The 19,843-nt window shown below is 35.1% G+C and overlaps 2 protein-coding genes across 4 annotated transcripts; one reads left to right on the forward strand and one right to left on the reverse strand.

Moving 5' to 3' along the window:
• The first annotated feature begins 1,785 nt into the window (after positions 1-1,785).
• LOC118485593 (mediator of RNA polymerase II transcription subunit 6-like) lies at positions 1,786-7,194 on the forward strand. Of its 3 annotated transcripts, XM_035981893.1 has the most exons (7): positions 1,786-3,026; positions 3,113-3,185; positions 3,926-4,196; positions 4,813-4,987; positions 5,849-5,918; positions 6,625-6,734; positions 6,901-7,179. In XM_035981893.1, the coding sequence occupies exons 3-7, from the start codon at positions 3,937-3,939 to the stop codon at positions 7,051-7,053; spliced, it is 768 nt and encodes a 255-aa protein (XP_035837786.1). In that variant the 5' UTR covers positions 1,786-3,026; positions 3,113-3,185; positions 3,926-3,936; the 3' UTR covers positions 7,054-7,179. The 3 variants fall into 3 exon arrangements, with proteins under 3 accessions (XP_035837786.1, XP_035837785.1, XP_035837787.1); XM_035981892.1 differs by lacking the exon at positions 3,113-3,185 and having other exon boundaries at positions 1,810-2,007; positions 6,901-7,194; XM_035981894.1 differs by lacking the exon at positions 3,113-3,185 and having other exon boundaries at positions 1,820-3,026.
• Positions 7,195-18,482: 11,288 nt separating this feature from the next.
• Positions 18,483-19,572, reverse strand: LOC110900929. The gene is made up of 2 exons (XM_022147785.1): positions 19,188-19,572; positions 18,483-18,898 (listed from the first exon to the last, which is right to left on the reverse strand). The coding sequence occupies exons 1-2, from the start codon at positions 19,570-19,572 to the stop codon at positions 18,483-18,485; spliced, it is 801 nt and encodes a 266-aa protein (XP_022003477.1).
• Positions 19,573-19,843: the final 271 nt, after the last annotated feature.

A 19,843-nucleotide genomic window follows, 5' to 3' on the forward strand; every position in this document is an offset into this window, starting at 1 on the left:
CTTTAGGGAATTTGTTCCCGAAATTAAATAGTGGATGTAACAAAGAGTTGCGGATATTTAGCTTTCATATCACTTTCAAGTTCCCAAGTGAACTCGGCGCCACGTTTGCCTTCCCATCTAACTTTAGCACATGCCCCTCAAACACAAAAATACTTTATGAGTCTAGAATCGCTCCTAGCTGACAAACTCATCTGAAAGCCACACTGGACTGGGGGACTTGAAGAGGTATATGGTCGCAAACTACGTGTGAACACATGTCAACAGGACCACACCACTCCAAACACGCGATATCGCCACACAAGGTGATCTAGAAGGTTTTAGAATAGAACACCGACACAAAGATTGTCACCCCGACCCGCAGAGGAATGATACGGGGCATTATGATTGCCCATAGCTTATGACACTATTACAGGTTTAGATATTTAAAGTCACCCAAATAAATTTGTCACACATAATATAGAATTCAAATATTAATACCACGTTACAAAATCAAATAAATAAAAACAACATATCATAGTCGGTTTATTACTAAGGCAATCCTACATGTCTTCAACTCAAAATCAGCCCACCATTGTGTACCTGTATCACGCGTATAAGAGTTTTGGGTCAACAAACATATTGGTGAATAAATTTGGTTTTTATTTAAAAACGTTTTTGTTTTATTATTTTAAGAAAAACCTTATTTTATAGCATGCATTATTAAATGTGAAACTATATCTTTCAATATAACAAGATTCAATACATATCTCATCAGTAACACAAACATAACAATATTAGTGACCGTAGACACATAGAGATTCAAGCCCCGAAAGGCGAATCTGCGAAACAATTATGGCGATACCGAGTTCAACCCACGGCCGTGGGGAACCCGTCAACCAGGTGGACCCACGCGAAACCTGTGACACAAAGCGAGTAATACATAGATACACATATTGAGAAACAATGATACATAGCAACATGGGATATGTAGCGACACATCGAAAGGCATGTTAAAAATAGAAATAATAAATTTAAAGCAACGCCAAATACACCCCAAAAGATTTAATTACAAAAATGGTAAAAAGGATTCGAATCTACTTATCCTCACGCCGGATGGTGGTTACATAGAGAACCCCCAATCTTCTCCTCCTTGTAGCGAGTCATGGTGTTGTTCGTTTTGCAAGACCAATAGGGATTGTAGCGAGTCACGGTGTTGTTTGTTTTGCAAGACCGATAGAAGGAATTCAACCATTGTCAAGTGAAGGAATGAGACTTAACCAACATACACAAGATAATCCGACTAAATGGGTTAGAGCTATCTAGTGTTTCTTCACTTAGTTCTTCCCTTTGGGGTTTTTTTTACATACTACATTTCCACGATCATTTTATTCTATTTTATCTTTTATTAATTAATAATAACCACTAAGCATCAAAAATAACTTTTTGCGTTAATAAATTTAAAAATTAAAATATTATATTACATAGAGGTGAGCAAGTTTAGGTCCGGACAAAAAATAACCGAGAAGCGAACCAAAAATATACCCAACCCGACCCAAACCCAAGTACCTAGGTATTTAGATTGGTTCCAATTTTTCATATAAAAACGGGTCGGGTCGGGTCGGTTCTCGGTTCTTTTCATAGTGAAACCCGATTTAGACATATGGACCGAAACCGACCCTATATTTAGGTCAGTGAATCGGTTCTGTATTTTATGTTTGATCGGTTCTCGGGTCGGATCGGGTTTTTACTTTTGCTCAACCCTAATACTACATTAACAATTTGTCGTAGGTAGGTCTTAACTTCCAGGTTTTTTAACCTACATCTGCCAGTCGTAAACATTGTTGTAAGGCGAAATTGAAACACAAGAGCCTGTGAACTCTCACAATCAACTTCCTCAAAACGATTACTATTTTAGAAGATTCTGCTTCATTTCATCTCAGCCGATTCTTCGACACTTGCAGCGATTCTGATATTTGTTTCACACTCAAATTCTGTTTTTTTTTTGTTTTATTTTGGCCGACTTCTCAGGTACACACCATTAACCTGATTAACGATAACAAGTCGCTTATTTTCTGCGATGATTTTGTGTTTCGTTCAGACAACTAGATAAGATTGTGCAGTTTGTGTTTATACAGTATGCATAGGTCGTTATTGATCGTGTTAAGTTGATAAAATTTTATGCACACCAGCTGTTTGATGAAATGCTTGCACCGAAACACCCTTCGTTTTCAACGAGATATAGCGATAGTTATCACTTGTATTGTTTGAGCCTGTCTTAAATATGCACATTCTCAACTAAGCAAACAGGTCTAGGTTTTTAATTTCTGTGTGAGGTGGGGTTTTGTGGATTCTATTAGCAGCAGCTACTAGGGAGTTGTTTAGATCTACATTTTGAGATTGTTTCTAATCGTTCTTGTTATAAATATAAACTGAATTAAATTGTCGAGTTTAATGTTTTTACCAAAAGAATAAAATAAAATACAACGTTTTTTTTTTCTTAAAAAAGGAAGACCGACAATTTCTGAAACGAACATGTCGTTTCTTTTTCTGAACTTCCAACAAAGTCCAGTCACCCGGGTACACCCATAGGCAAAAGGTCACCCACGTCTGCGATCGCAGCCAGCGCTAGTGACCTGGTGTGTCACAAATTCTAAGGGAAGTCTACCACCCGAAGGCCAACTGTGCTAAAACATTTCCAACCAGCAACCTCCCATAAACCTAGTATTCTAGTAATTCGGATACCACTAGAGCACTGACCCTTTAGTTAGCGGTGCACAAAACGTTTTTTTTATAACCGGAACTGGGGCCGGTTTTGGTCAACAAAGTCAACAACCGGTTTCGGATACGTCCGGGTTTTGACTAGTTTGGCTGGATTTTTGTCGGGTTTTGGCCTGTTCGGATCCGGGTTTTATGCCTAACGGACATGTCTTCAAACACTAGACGGAGTTAACAGGCTTCCCTGGCTTAGTTGATCATCGTATCTTCTTCCCAAACTAAACGACTAAAGTGCTAAACCCTGATTCCCCATCCTTTCTTGATCGCGTCAGGTATTCTTATTCGCTTCAATCATTTATTTCCCTATGATTATTGCCCTAATTTACTATTAATCAGTTTTCACATCTCAAATATATAGATACAAATTACTCTAGGGTTTCACTTGCTGCTGCTAATCAAATCTCAAACTGCTCAATCATTATCATACTGCAGTACAATTCTTTATCCTGCAACTATTTTATTATCATCAATTTCAGGCTTTGAACAAGTAATTCTATGATTTTTAGATATCAACTTTAGTGATTATAGTTTTGTTGAAACTTGAATTTTAGGGCACAAAATAACCACTTAGATACCCGAAACCGGTTATTGACCGAAACTGTAACCGGTTAAAAAGTGCTTGAGGAGTAACCGATTAAAAACTGCTTGAGGAGTAGTGTTTTCTTAGCCGTAGATTTGTATCCGGTTAGGGATTTTTTAGAAACAATTGGTTTTGTAACCGGTTTTTAACTGATTTACCAATTAATTGAAAAACAAAAAAAAAAAGGAAAACAAACCAGTTAGTTAACCAGAAAAAAACGGTTATTAACCGAACCGGTTAAAGCAAAAATGAGAAAAAAACTGGCAGTTTGGTTAACCGAACCGGTTAGGGGAAAAACTGTTTTGTGCGCTGCTACTTCGGCCTATGTGCCTTGAGTACACCTTGGGGTTTTGACAACATAGGGCTAATGATAATGAACTTTACTGGTTTTAGTTTTGTTGCCCGATAATTCTAAGTCATGGTTGCGAAAATTTGACACCCAAAAAAGTGATCCCATAGGAAACAAATCTTGGGTTTGGAGTAATCATCATATATGTGTTTATAATTATGATATATTGTTCATTTTCCATGATCAAAACTTTGTTTCCTACTAACAAACATTGTTACTTCTTAAAATCCATAAACTTTTAGAGTCGAAGGAAATGGCGGGCACACCCATGTTGCCACCCAACTTGGTGGCAGGTGGTGCTAACATGGAAGGAAACGCTGCAGCCGCTCCCCCGACACCTGGGACTGACATGACCGGAATATGCTTCAGGGATCAGTTATGGTTAAACACATATCCACTTGACCGCAATCTTGTCTTTGACTACTTTGCACTTTCTCCTTTCTATGATTACACTTGCAACAATGAGCAACTTAGGATGCGGTCAATTCATCCCTTGGATATTTCTCATCTTTCGTAAGTTTTTTCGTTTTGTTTAGATTTTATTTTTGTTAAATTATTGCGCCTCGAAGTTGTGATGGTCAAGTTTTAAATGTTTGGATGAACATATTCTGGTTATGAATTATGAGATAATCGATTTCGTAAGAGCTACACGAAAACTGTTTCTCTAAGGGTTTGTTTGGTTCGCTAAATGTTTCTGTAGTAATTGGAAGAGTAAAGTACACTGATGGTCCCTGTGGTTTATGGTCTCTTGTGGTTTGCACTTTGTAACACATTTAGTCCTTAACAAAATGCGCTACAAAGTGCAAACCACAGGAACCGTCCGTATACCCTTGGAAAGCTAGAGACCAAATCCAAAATTTTGGTAAACCTCAAGGACCAAATGGGCCCAAAAGAATTACCTATATACCCCCCCCCCCCCCCCCCCACACACACACACATATATCTGAACTCTTATCATCTACTGTCGGTTTTATTTATGCTCGTTATCTAATTCAATATCACCTAACCACTTTCACAATGCATGTCCACACTTGTAAAAACAAGTATGCAAACACTATAAATATCATGGTGAACTTTGTTATTGTTGAATATATGAAGTAGAATAATATAATTAACACTTCATATATAGAAAAATGACAGGAATAGAATTCATGGTGAGCGAAGTTATGGAGCCGCACCTATTTGTGATGCGCAAGCAGAAGAGGGACGGTCCTGAGAAGGTCACTCCAATGCTAACCTACTATGTGCTTGACGGTTCAATATACCAAGCACCACAACTTTGCAATGTCTTTTCAGCTCGGGTTGTACGTACCGCTTCCCTCATTTGTATATTTTGTTAAGGTAGAAAATGGGCGGGTTGGGTAACCGATAAAAAAGATAAATTTTGTGGGTCGAAACGGGTCAGTCCTTGTTAGCCTGTCAAAAATTGTGTCCAAACTACTAAAGTTTTTTTATTAAACTGTATTAGATATAATGAGAAAAGTTTATGTTTTTTCAAAAACAATTTAACGAGCCTGAGCCTGAGATCGAGAACGAGCCTAATAGTAAGTTCCACGACCCAAGCTTCAATTATTCAGATCTAGTAGGCTCGCGGGACTTAACGAGCCTAGTATTTATATAATTTTTTGTTTGAAATATTAAATATATATATATATATATATACATATAATTTATTGTTATATTTAAAACTATGATACAAATGAGTGAAATGACTAATGATATATCATGTTATAACAAAATTATAATTATGAATGTATATAAATATAATTATAAAATATTCATGAACAAGTTATTAAATTAATAAAAATATAATGAAAGAGCCGATCTCTAGCCGAGTTCAAGCTTGAAAATCAACTCATGAGTTAAGCTCATGCCCGAGCTCTCATAAGTTAAACTAGCCGAGCCCAAGCTCAGAGCTTGGGCTCGGCTCGTTTACACCCGTATGCCAAACTAATCTCAAATTCTTATTCGTCAAACCAAACTAAACCAAAAACATTAAAGTTTAATTTTTGTTTTTTGAAACAAAAAAATTGAACACCCCTACATCCTTAGTAAACTGCTTCATGCACAGTGAGAAATGTATCGTTTCATTTCTAGTATGACACTGGCTCAATACGCATAGATCGTGTGGCTAAATTCTGTTACAATTATTGTTGTATAAACAGGGACGTGCTTTATACTATATATCAAAGGCTTTTACAACTGCAGCCTCAAAGTTGGAGAAGGTTGGTTATGGTAAGCTTGGTATTCTTGTCAGATTCTAAGGTTGCAAGACGGATGGGTCAAACGGGTCCAAATCATTTTCGTCCATTTTTGTACTTTTAACAAATAAATAACATACTAAATATCATTACAATAGTAATAAACTAATAATCTAAATCTTTGAATAAAATGGTGTAGATGGGTCGAAACTGCCACCTCCGTCAACATGGTTATTGTAAATCAAATGGGCCGAGATCATTTCGACCGTTACCTTTTTAACTATGAGTAAAGTAAAGGATGGTCCCTGTGGTTTGACCAAAATTTTGGATTTGGTCCCTAGATTTTCAAAAGTACATGGATGATCCTTGTGGTTTGCACTTTGTAACACATTTAGTCCCCAACCAACAAATCTAAAGGTTTTAGCATGTCCAAGTTAGGGACTAAATGTGTGACAAAGTGCAAACCACGAGGACCATCCATGTACTTTTGAAAAAAAAACCTGGGGACCAAATGCGTTACAAAGTGCAAACCACAGGGACTATCTGTGTACTTTTGGAAAGCTAGGAACTAAGTCTAAAAGTTTTGGTAAACCAGAGGAACCATGCGTGTACTTTACTCTTTAACTATCTTTTTCTGACAACTGAAACTGACCCCTTGATAATTAAGTGGAACGAAATTGCCACCTCCGTCAACGACCATAGTTATTGTGAATATTCACTTATCGATGAGTATGATGTAGTGGACACAGAGGATGATAGCACATCACATGAACCAAAGGCTGCTAAGGAGACGATTGACTTTAAGGAAGTCAAACGAGTAGACCACATTCTTGCCTCGTTGCAACGCAAGGTAAACCGTGTCTTTTTATCCTTATATTTCTGCTAAAAGTCAAACGGGTCGATTTGTTTATATTCAAATGCTTACAACGTCCTACTGATATATTTCAATGATATAGCTTTTGTAACAATATCTAAAAGAATTCATAATCGTTTTTTAAACTAAATTTTGCATACAGCTTCCGGCTGCACCACCACCACCACCATTCCCGGAGGGTTACACACCACCATCAACCGCAGAAGGAGAACAAGGCCCTGAAACCGAGCAAGCAGACCCTTCGGTTGACCCCATTCTTGACCAAGGTCCAGCGAAAAGATTAAAATATGCTTAATCTTGGTTACTTTAATCTTGAACAAGTGAGGTTTATAGTCTCAACTTCTAATGTAAGATTCTGTTGTATACTGATTATGATAATTGACAAAAGCTTTTGTTGATTATAGTAGTTTGTTTATCAGTATAACTTTGGATCCAATATTTTGAACATTTTTTTTCTTCTCTGTTTAGAAATAAACCTATTTCACCACCTATAAGTCTCTTTTCGAATTGGTTTCTTCCCCCGCAGTTGTTTCTTTACCGTGTATCTTTCCTTCAAGGCCCTAACACTAGTAGAAAAACGATTATTAGCCGCTGTTAAAATGCTTTTATGTTATAGGCTTATCTTTTGGTTGAAGAATATGAGTTTGTGCTTGGGATGACAAAAGAGGAGTTCTATAAGTTACCAAAATGGAAGCAAGATTTGACCAAGAAAAAGTCTTGGGGTGGTGTAAACGAGCCGGGCCGAGCCGAGCCTGAGCTCGACTGGGCTCGGGCTCGGTTCGTCATGTTTTTCTGAAGCTCGAGCTCGAGTTCGGCTTGGTTCGAGCTTACTTATTTGAGCTTGAGCTCGTTTCAATATCACCTAAACAAGTGAAAGCTCAGCTCGAGTTCGGCTCGCCAATATAATAATCATTAGAGTTAAATGCGTGGTTGGTCCCTGTGGTTTGCAAATATTGCAGACTTGGTCCTAGTGGTTTAACAATTACACGCTTGATCCTTGTGGTTGTAATTTTTGCACTCATGTGATCCTTATCACTAACATCTGTTAAGTTTTTCAGTTAAGTCTATGTTAAATGACAAAAATACCCTTACTTATTAAAAAAACAAAAATAAAAAAAGTTTAATTAAACAATACAACCCACCTACCACCTAACCTCATCGTCACATACCATCACCTATCAAACTCCAGTACTCCACCCACCTTCTCAGATCAAATTCCACCGTGAAAGTGCAAGTTTTACACCATTCGTAATTGTTGAACGCGTACAAGATCTCATCCACACCGTTGGATCATAAAACTGTTAGAAATAACCCGTTGATGTGGCCTTACGGATCATTTTGTAGCATTACCAATATGACATAACTAATCCCTGGCAATTACTTGATGGTAGTAATTGTAATTATTGATTAGTTTAAGGGGCAATTATGATTTCCCTTTAGGTACCTTTAATAGAGAATGTAAAGAGTTTTCATAACCTACCATCACTTATGATCATTATGTATTGATCATTGGTATTTGATAAAAAGGTATGAAAAACTCCTAAAGAACCCCAACACTAAAATTCTCTCTAAGGTGATCCATCAACCCAAGGTACCATAACGGGAATCATGGCCTTATCTCCGTCTTCAAAGATGACTACTCCCACAAGTAAGTGTCTATAACTTGGTATCTATATTTACGTTATGATTGAATAAACATGATTAGGCTCTATATTTTGACCCATGTTTATAGATATAATCAACATGTGGTATCAGAGCAATGTTGATTATATCAAAATTCAATCACATGAATCGATGTATTCCTTTGAGTTCGATCAATCTGTTTGATGGATATTATATATAAAATTGATTTGTTTTCTTTGTTTTAATAATTTATTTCAGAATGAGATAAAGCAAATCAATTTTATACAAACTAAATTTTGATGAATTGTTTTAGATTATTTTGGTTATTCATAATTCATAATCAAGATTGTAAAGTTGAACTAACGTTTCATCGGTATCAATATGTCATTTAATATTAGTCAAATATTCAAAAGGCTTTTCATTCTTTGAAAAAATTAAAATACCATCGAACAGTTTATTGGATTATGGAATTTAATTAATTCTTTTTGACATTAATTTGATATCTATTAGAGAAGGGAATTTGTTTCCTACTGTATTATGTTTAAAGAGGTGGATAATTGATTGCCACATCTTTTGGGTTTTACAATACTCTATTGCAATTCTTTATTCAATATGATTAATTAGTGAATTAATGGTATATTAATTTTATATTAATGGTATATTAATTATTGCAATTCTTTCTTCAATGTGATTAATTAGTGAATTAATGGTATATTAATTTTATATTAATGGTATATTAATTTTTAACTTTACGTAAATTTCCATGCCAACAAGAATCCATCAATTGGATTATTTCTTTGATTGGATTTAGTTTTGCAAAAAAAAAAAAAAAAAGGATTTAATCAATTGAGATATTTTATTTTGCAATCGATTTAACTTTTTTGCATATCGTTTATATGACAATCGGTTTTCATGAATATTAAAAAGGCATAATTTGCAAATCACTAAATTAGCATTATTTTTTATAAATCTATTGATGATCGATTAAATCAATTTGTTCTAAATGTTGGTGATTTATTTCAATCACACACCAACAAACCTATTAATGGTGATTTAATTTGGTATAGATGAAAAGTATTGAAATCGGCTAATTAGTTAATTATTTTGGCAAAAGAGTGAATTGCAAGTTTTGTCCTTTATCTTTAGGCCATTTTGCAAGTTTTGTCCTTTATGTTTAAATTTGATGAGTTTTGTCCTTTATGTTTGAAAATCAAGCACGTTTTACCCTTTGGGGCAAAACGTGCTTGATTTTTAAGGATAAAACGTGCTTGATTTTTTAAACATAAAGGACAAAACGTGCTTGATTTTTAAACATAAAGGACAAAACGTGCTTGATTTTTAAGGCCCAAAGGGTAAAACGTGCTTGATTTTTAAACATAAAGGACAAAACTCGTCAAATTTAAACATAAAGGACAAAACTTGCAAAATGGCCTAAAGATAAAGGACAAAACTTGCAATTCACTCTTTGGCAAAATTATCTTGCAAATTATGAAATCGTTTTGCAAAGATGTCAAAATCGGTTTGCAAGCCTTATTTATTTATTTACTTATTTTTGCTCTAATATGGGACAAACTTGTGAATGGTCCAACTTAAGTATGCAAGTTAAATGGCGAACTTCAATGATCGATGATTGAACCAACGGGATATCATTTGATTAAACATTGAAGCTTTAGTTATGCCATCTTATGTAATTATTTGTATTAGCATAATTTACATAAATATTTCATTTCTGACCCAAAGGTGTTATGTTATATTTATGTGCTTTACCTTATTGTGTATGTATGTTCATCATGATACATGAATTTTGGTCAAAGCCAAAGTGAAGCCAAAGTTCATGTAGAACATTGAGACAGTCTATATTTATGTGTGTTCATAATATATGAATTTTGGTCAAAGCCAAAGCGAAGCCAAAGTTCATGTAGAACAACAAGGCAGTCTATTATGTATGTTCATAATGCATAAATTTTGGTCAAAGCCAAAGCGAAGCCAAATTTATTTAGAACATCAAGACAATCTGTTATTTATGTACGTTCATAATGTCTGAATTTTGGTCAAAGCCAAAGCGAAGCCAAAATTCAGGTAGAACCTTATATTAGTCTGTTATTTTGGTGTTATAGTAGACTATATCTTCAATATAATAATTTGTGTCTGCCTTACTTGATTACCCCATAATGTAAATCACTCCAAGTTTCTTCCTAAGTTTGTATCTCATCTGTTTTATCCACTCTAATTTCAAAACCTAAAATGTTTTGCTTACTAAAGAGTTTCTACAAAATTTCCTCTTGTTGGATTGTTGATTATTTCTTAAGATATGATAATTCTACTGTTCTTTTCTGATAAAAGTTATACAGAAGAAAACTAGAGCATGACTAGTGGGATAAGTCAAACATTATATCTCTTATGATAATCAAGAACCCACTTAATTATTTCTATCATATGAGCTATTCTAGATTCTAAATTTCCTAAGACTAATTTATTTTCTTTGGAAGAATCAAAATAACTCCTAAGACGCATGCATTACTCTAGATTCTTACTATAAAGTTAGTGGCATATGTAAATACATCATCATGTACAATACCATGACCTTTAATTTAAAGGTTTACACATGGAAATCGGTACACTTTTCCGGTGCATTACATATAACTTTTCCATTAATACCATAAGTTGCCTTAAGAATCATCTATACCACTCAAGAGTACCAAAGGAAATTGAGTGTGTTGATTAGCAGCATATATACAGGAAAAGAAATGCATGAAACTGGAAAATTAGATGTTGTTCATCTCACCGCCACTAAACCTAAAAGGAGGATACTTTTAAGATTTGGAGACAGTGTACAAGTTCTACTTCCAGCTATAAGTTTCTTCAAAGGAAAGTCTCACTGCAGACTTATGTCATTAAACTAGGCATGAGCATCATGACTACCCATAATTCAATGGGACAGCTGGCTAAGATAAGTAGTTAGATATTTATGATATTTAAGTCTGCTAATGATAATATTCCAATTAACACATGATGGGTTAAGTCTAGTTCTATACGGTTACTTACCAGAAATCAACAAATAATTAATATGAGAGTTAGTGGCAAAATTTTAATAAACTGTTTTATAATTGGGTTTTATGATACCTTATATATTCTGTAGATTATTCAGAATTTAGTATCAATATAAAAGCTACGTTATGACAGTTGTGAGGTTTGCATGGTTAAAACAAAGTCACTCTTACCTTAAACTCTCATATTGTTGGTCATCTCAATCTGGATAGAAACCTTATAAGATAGAACTAGATGATGCTACACTTTTCCACAACCTTTTGTTATCATGAAAAAGAAAATTTAACAAAAGAAAAATGAGACTTACAAATTCCATCCATTAAGACCAAATTTCATGAGAAATCATGACTAGTTTAATGAAGGATGAAATATTATCAAATCTCATTCTTAGAGAATTATGAGCATGTGTATAAGCCTTAATGTTTAATGGCTAAGGGAATAAATTAAGTTCCATTAGAAATTATATTTCATTGGAACTTATCCCAAAATGGAATATTCAGACATTATTCATTTATCATAATATTTACTTGTGTCTAATATGTCCCTAATGGATCAAGGCATTAAAGAAATTAATTCATATATACTATGATTCCTTCTAAATATGTCCCTTAAAAATTTTATAAACATCTGGACATTAAGGAAATCAAGTTTAACATATATGACATGTTCCACAGCACGTAAATCATTGAAACTTATCATGTAGCATTTCTAGAGATGTAAAAGGTTAGTGGGAGCATTAAATGTCTTTATCTTAACTTGCGAGAGTTGCAAGAGGTAGGGGAGTGAAAACTTGTTACTACCTCAATTTGCACCTCTTGTACAAGACATTGCTCCTTCACAACTTTTCGCTTTAAGAATATACTGCTACTCTAACAAAAGTTTTAGTGTTGCTTAAACGTGGGCACACTCAGATTTCTTGCCAAACTTGTAATCCTCAAATAGAGAAACTACAATGAGTAACTTCTTTAATTTGTTTCTCTATTAGAATTTATTGGTCTTCTAATGTTGACCATAATCATGCTAAATTGTTAATGATTTCTAAGTCAGTGGGAGCAATAAAAGTCCTTATCAGGACTTGCCAGAAGTGCAAGAGGCGGGGGGAAGAGACCTATTAAATTTTACTCCGATTACACCTCTTGCACACCATACTGCACCAACTCTTACACACTTAGAATCTTGAAAGTGATAGCAACTTAATCAAGAGTTAATCCATAAAACTGAAACTCATAATACAACCCAATAATCAACTACAGAGGTCATCTAGGTTTAAATCCTCCTTGGTTGAAGTTGAAATGGATATTGGAAAGTTTACTGGTCCTACTTCCTCTAATTAAGTGTTCATCACTAAACAAAATCTGAATGCAAACGTTAAGACGCTAAAAATATGATTGATTGTTAAAGTTTATGCTCAGAAGAGAATTATTTATCAAAGAATCACCTTATCTTTCTTACAAGATGTTTCTTTGAGGACCATTGTTGTTCTAGTGGCTCATAATCATTTAGAGCTACATTATATGAACATTAAAACAACTTTCCTTAAACAAAGACTTACACGTTCATAAAACAACCTGAAAGTTCTAAATTGTAGGTCAAGAACACTTACTTTGTATGTCAATTAATTCCATGTATGGGTTTAAGGCAAACATCAAAATGTTATGAAATCTTAATGCATTATATTCATCAAGAATTAAGTGGATTTATGTACCTACCTCAAGATGAGTGGGAGCAACTAATGTAAACTTATCCTTATATAGATAGCACTTTTTGGATAAGTATATGTTACACAAGTCAAATAATTTTCCACATATATTTTGATATAATGAATCTCGGAAATACCACTTACGTGAGAGATATCAAAATATACCGAGATAGACCCAATGGGACATTAGTTTCGTCCCATAAGACTTACTCTAAAGCGTGCTCTTACATGTGTAACAAACAATATAGCTCTCCTTTAGAGGATAAAATAATAAATGAGATTATTTCCTTATGATTCATTAATTAGAAGCTTTACGAAGGTTCAAGTCTATACTCGTGTAGATATTGCTCACATTGATGAACATTAGACCACTCTAGATTATTGTGAAACATCTTACGATATCTTTAAGAAATGAGAAAGACTATAAAGAAGGGGTCGATTATTCTTACCTTGATTTTGTAATATTCAAAAGAACTTAAAAGTCAATTTGGGGAAATCCTTATGTTTGCAGACAAATTTATCTTATGGAGAAGTCATAAGAAATTGTCAACAACAACCTAAATTATAATGACATAATATGTTGTTAATTAACAACGCAATTGTCACTAAATGTTGTTGAAATTTTATCAGTAGACTCATAAACTTATTAACTCCATATAAATACTATATTGAAGACTTACTGTGAAAAGTCAGCTACCTTATTTCCTCGAACAGTAACAGTTCGAGAGGTACTGCATTAAACTTCGATACAAAATTATTGTTCGTTTATGAACAAGAAGAGGAAACTAATTATTTGTATCGAATACATTACATTCATGATATGCTTGCGGATCCGATAACTAAGGTCTACACCCAAAGTCTTTTTAAGAGCTCATAATAAAGACGGGTTTTACTAAAGGCATTACATAATAGCATATCGTACATATGAATGATTAGTTATTATTTTTCCTCAATTATACAATTTGTTTGTCTATAAATACGTATGTGCACCTAATGACGTATAGACAAGAATTATACAAATTAATTTTAAAGGGCTTACCTTAGTCATTTTGGTCTTAAATTTACGTATGTTTTGATTTGGGATTGTAACATGATTAATGGGGGTCTTGAGTTGAGAATAACTCAATGACTGTATTTTTCTTTTGCAATTTCAATTTGAAACATTGATTAATGTTTTAACTTGGCCAAACTTACTTATACTTATCACAAATGATCACTCGGCCAAGTGGGAGAATGTTAGAAATAACCCGTTGATGTGGCCTTACGGATCATTTTGTAACATTACCAATATGACATAACTAATCCCTGACAATTACTTGATGGTAGTAATTGTAATTATTGATTAGTTTAAGGGGCAATTATGATTTCCCTTTAGGTACCTTTAATAGAGAATGTAAAGAGTTTTCATAACCTACCATCACTTATGATCATTATGTATTGATCATTGGTATTTGATAAAAAGGTATGAAAAACTCCTAAAGAACCCCAACACTAAAATTCTCTCTAAGGTGATCCATCAACCCAAGGTACCATAACGGGAATCATGGCCTTATCTCCGTCTTCAAAGATGACTACTCCCACAAGTAAGTGTCTATAACTTGGTATCTATATTTACGTTATGATTGAATAAACATGATTAGGTTCTATATTTTGACCCATGTTTATAGATATAATCAACAAAAGCAACAGCCACAAATCTATTCCCTCCTTTGTTCGATAAACCTGAACATGAAACCTGCTATATAAAGGGGCTCCAAATGAGAGAGAGAAAGCATATGCCATATGCATCAAGACTTTGAATTGAAAAGTAATTTCAATGATTAATAGAATAATAATTTCGATGTATTCCCTCCTCTGTTCGGCCACAGATCTATTTCATTTTGTTATGGTTTTGTTTTGAATTTTCATGTAATTTCGATGACTGATATAATAATTATAGGATAATTTGGCTTATTTTGCAGAGATGTTATACGAACAGAAGATTTTGAATTTTTGAGCTGTTATTGAGTTTTTTTACTCCACCGTTAGCGCCGCCGTGAATGGAGAGAAGAGAGAACGAGAGAAGCTTTAAATGACTCAAATCGTTTAATATTGTCGGATATGGTGGTAGCCGGTCAGATTCTTTTTTCCGGCATTATTCGTTTTTCAGGCGAGTTCTAGTGGTGGTGGTTGGGGTGGTGTTAGCGGTGGAGGTTGGGGTGGTGGGCTGAAGGTGACGGTGGGGGTCGTTGCGTGGTGGTGGAGGTTGTGGTGGTGGATTGAAGGAGACGGTGGAGTTGGTGGTGGTGGTGGTGGGTTTAAGGTGCAGGTGGTGGTGGTTGTCTGTGGTGGCTAGAAGTGTTTGTGAAGGAGGTGGCCGGCGGGGCTGGGTAGGGTAGTGGTGGGTGGTAGTGATGGTGGTGATTTGAATAATTAGGACACCTGTTTGTGATGGTGGAGATGGGGGATTGGAGGATCTGGAGATGGGGATCTGGAGAGGTTGAAGAAGACTCATCATCTTTATATATTTTTTTGACAACTTTTGGGACCACGCGTGTAATTAGTAAACCACTAGGACTAAGTTTGAAATTTTTGCAAACCACAGGGACCAACCAAGCATTTAACTCTAATCATTATTATTATATTATATATAAAAAAATAAAATTTTGTTTGGGCTCGTTTAGGCTCGCGAGCCTAAACGAGCTTTGTATTTCAGGCTCGGACTCAATAACAAAACGAGCTCTTTTTCAGGCTCGGGCTCGTTCGAGCTTTTAACCGAGTCGATAACGAGTAGCTATCGAGCCTCTGGGCTTGTTTACACCCTGGGGATGACCAATCAATTTTGTTGTTTCACTAGATCAATTTGCCTAATTATTATAGTTTTTTTATACCTCCAATATTTCAAGACTTCCAAGATTATACAAAAAAAAGTCTGATTTTTATATCTTTTTTGTTATTTTGCTTTGTCTTTTAACATTAAGAAGGCATTTTGTATTTAAACTAATTTTTGCCCCGCCCACGTTGTGTGTGTGGGGGAGAGGGGGGGGGGGACTAAGCCGAATATTTCTCTCTCATAGCATGTATGTCTGTGTTTCAGTTACTTGTACATATTACTCATAAAACGATCTCAAAAAAATTATATCGAGTCAACCAATTAAAACAAAACACTACCATACTTTTGTAAAAAAACTAAAACAATGGAAAAACTACCGCTTGGCATGAATAAAAATTAGATCGAGCCAACCAATTAAAACAAAACACTACCATAGTCTTGTCAAAAAAAAAAACCTAAAGTGAATTTTACACTGGGGGAAAATCGTAATTTTACAGGAAAAAACAAAACCAATGGTAAAACTATAAATTTAAACGGGGCGAAATCGTAATTTGACTGGACCAATGGGGAAGTGTCAGCCAGTTGTCTGGCACTATTCCTCCCATGAGAAATGTATGTATATAAAACTAGGTTTTTCCCCGCCCGCGTTGCGGGGCACTGAACTGAATATTTCTCTCTCGTAACATGTACGTCTATGTTTTGGTTACTTGTACATGCCACTCATAACACGATCTTAATAAAATATATATATCGAGTCAACAAATTAAAACAAAACACTACCATACTTTTGTTAAAAAAAAAACTAAAATGATAGAAAAAACTATAATTTTAAACTGAGGGCAAAATTGCAAATTTTCAGCACAAATGTCAGGTGACACGAATAAAAATTACACCGAACCAACCAATTAAAACAAAACACTACCATAGTTTTGTAAAAAAAAAAAAAAAAAACTAAAACGATAGCATGACTATAAATTTAAACTGAGGGTAAAATCGTAAGTTTGTTAAGAGGAAAAAAAAACAAAACCAATGGCAAAACTGAAATCTAAACGGGGCAAAATTGTAATTTGTCTGGCACTATTCTCCTCCATGGAAAGTTTTGCAAAAAAAAAAAAAAAAAAAAAAAAAACTAAAACGATGGCCTGATTGTAATTTTACGCTGGGGGCAAAGTCGTACTTTTACAGGGAAAAAACAAAAACGATTGCAAAACTGTAAATTTAAACTGAGTACAAAATCGTAATTTGGCTAGGAGAAGAAAAAAACTAAACCAATGATAAAACTGTAAATTTAAACGGGCCAAAATCGTAATTTGGCTGGACCAACGGGGAAGTGTCAGGCAGCTGCCTGGCACTATTCCCCCCACTAAAACGATAGCATGACTGTAATTTTATAATAGGGGCAAAATCGTAATTTTACTGAAAAAAACAAAACGATGGCAAAACTGTAAATTTAAACTGAGAGCAAAATCATAATTTGGCTAGGAGAAGAAAAAAAACAAAACCAATGACAAAACTATAAATTTAAACGGGGCAAAATCGTAATTTGGCTGGACCAATGGGGGAGTGTCAGGCAGCTGCCTAACACTATTCCCCCAACTTGTAAATGTATATGTAGTATAACTAGTTTTTGCCCCACCCGTGTTGCGGGGCACTAAGCCAAATATTTCTGTCTCATAACATGTACCTCTGTATTTCGGTTATTTATACATACTACTTACTCATAACACGATCTCAAAAAAATTTACATCGAGTTAACCAATTAAAACAAAACACCACCATACTCTTGCTAAAAAAAGCTTAAACGATGGAAAAACTATAATTTTAAACTGTGGGGCAAAATTATAATTTTTCAGGACAAATGAGCGTGTGTCAGGCTCCCGCTTGGCACGAATAAAAATTACCCTGAGCAAACCAATTAAAACAAAACACTACTATAATTTTGTCAAAAAAACACTAAAACGATGGCATGACTGTAATTTTACACTAGGGGAAAATCGTAATTTGATAGGAAGAAAATGATGGCAAAATTGTAAATTTGAACTGAGGGCAAAACCGTAATTTAGATAGGAGAAGAGAAAAACAAAACCAATGGTAAAACTGTAAATTTAAATGAGATAAAATCATAATTTGACTGGACCAATAAGAGAGTGTCAGACAATTGCCTGATACAATTCCCCTCTATATAAATTCTATTGTATAAAAATATAAATTCCATTGCACAATGAATAAGGACCCATTACTTGTCACTATCTATTAGTTAAGTGTGTTTAAGGGTATAAGGAGTGGTTAGTGTATAAGGAGTGGTTAGTGGTTAGACACTTGAGAGTGGCAAACTAAAAAATCAATCAATCAGAGTGCGCCACGTCAATCAGTAAAAAGTGTTTAAACTTTGCTGAAGTGTTGGCAATGGTTTAGTAGTATATTTAATATTTAAGTTAATAAATGTAGAATAAACTAACAATAACATTACATTAAATTAGAAACACTAAAATTACATTAAATTAAAAAACAATAAAATTACATTAACTTGAAATAAATTAAACTAGTCTTCGTCGGAATCGACCAAAAGGTGGGGTAAATCTTGACTTGCGAGATGATTTATGAGATCGTGTTTTAGTCTCCAATGTGTGTCTTCATCCATCAACTCGCCCAACACCGTATCGTCTAGAGCGGGCTCGACCGGAGGATCCCGAATGTGCACCGGTGCTATCGCCTTTCTGTCATCTTTCAAAATCATGTTGTATAAAATAATACACGTGTACACAACACTCCTAATTTTTCTAACGGATCTTGCTCGCATCGGTCGACTCAATACACCCCATTTCGACTTCAAAACACCAAAAGCACGTTCGACGTCTTTTCTTGCCGCCTCATGTTGCCTCTTGAATTTCTTTTGCTCTACTTCGTGAGGGTAAGGGATCGACTTCACAAACACGGACCACGGAGGGTAGATTCCATCTGCGAGCAAATAACCACGTTTATATAAATGGGTGTTAACGTAAAATGGACATTTTGGCGCGGTTCCCATTTCGTTCCGTTAAAAATAACGGAGATTGTTGTAGCACATTCATTTCGTTTTGAGAACCCGGTGGACCGGCAAAAGCATGCCAAAACCATAAGTCTTGAGATGCAACCGCTTCGAGCATAACAATCGGGTATCGGTGATCTCTTCGCATATATGGGCCTCGATACTCTGTCGGACAAAATCGCCAAACAAAATGGGTGCAATCAAGGCTACCGAACATACCTGGAAGGTGATGTTTTTCCTCATGAGCTTCGTATAAAAGTGCCATGTCGTGGCTTGTCGGTCTACGTAAGAACTCGGGAGCGTATATTTTGCAAACCGTGTCGCAAAAATATTCTAGGCACTCGCGGGAAGTTCTTTCGGCCATATGCAAGTACTCGTCGTTCTCGTCTGGAGTGTTACCAGTTGCGAGTTGTTTAATAGCCGATGTCACCTTTTGCAACGGCGTAAAACCCTTCCTACCTCGCTCATCGAGGGCCTCTTGAAACCCCAAGTCGTTCTCTTCCACGTCGGACACAATTTTTAGAAACAAACGTTTCGACATACGGAACCTATGCCGAAAAATATCTTCATTGTACTTCGGGTCTTCGACAAAATAATCCGCCATGAGTGTCTTATGCCCCTCATCACGTTGACGTTCAATATATCTCCTTCGTTTAGATGTGCCCGTGTCTTGAAGTTCGGCTTCTTCGATAAGATTTTGAAAAAAAAAAGAATGCTACTATCGGATGAATCGTCGTTACTCATGGGTGTGAACCATAACGGGAGTTCATCCACCATTTTGTTTTGTAAATGTTTGGGAAGAATTAGTTGTATTTTTTGGTTTGATTGAGGTATAAATTTGAAGGTATGTGGGTATGGCTTGGTTTGGTATTTAT

Source organism: Helianthus annuus, chromosome 13 (assembly GCF_002127325.2).
Source record: "Helianthus annuus cultivar XRQ/B chromosome 13, HanXRQr2.0-SUNRISE, whole genome shotgun sequence".
NCBI lineage: Eukaryota > Viridiplantae > Streptophyta > Magnoliopsida > Asterales > Asteraceae > Helianthus > Helianthus annuus.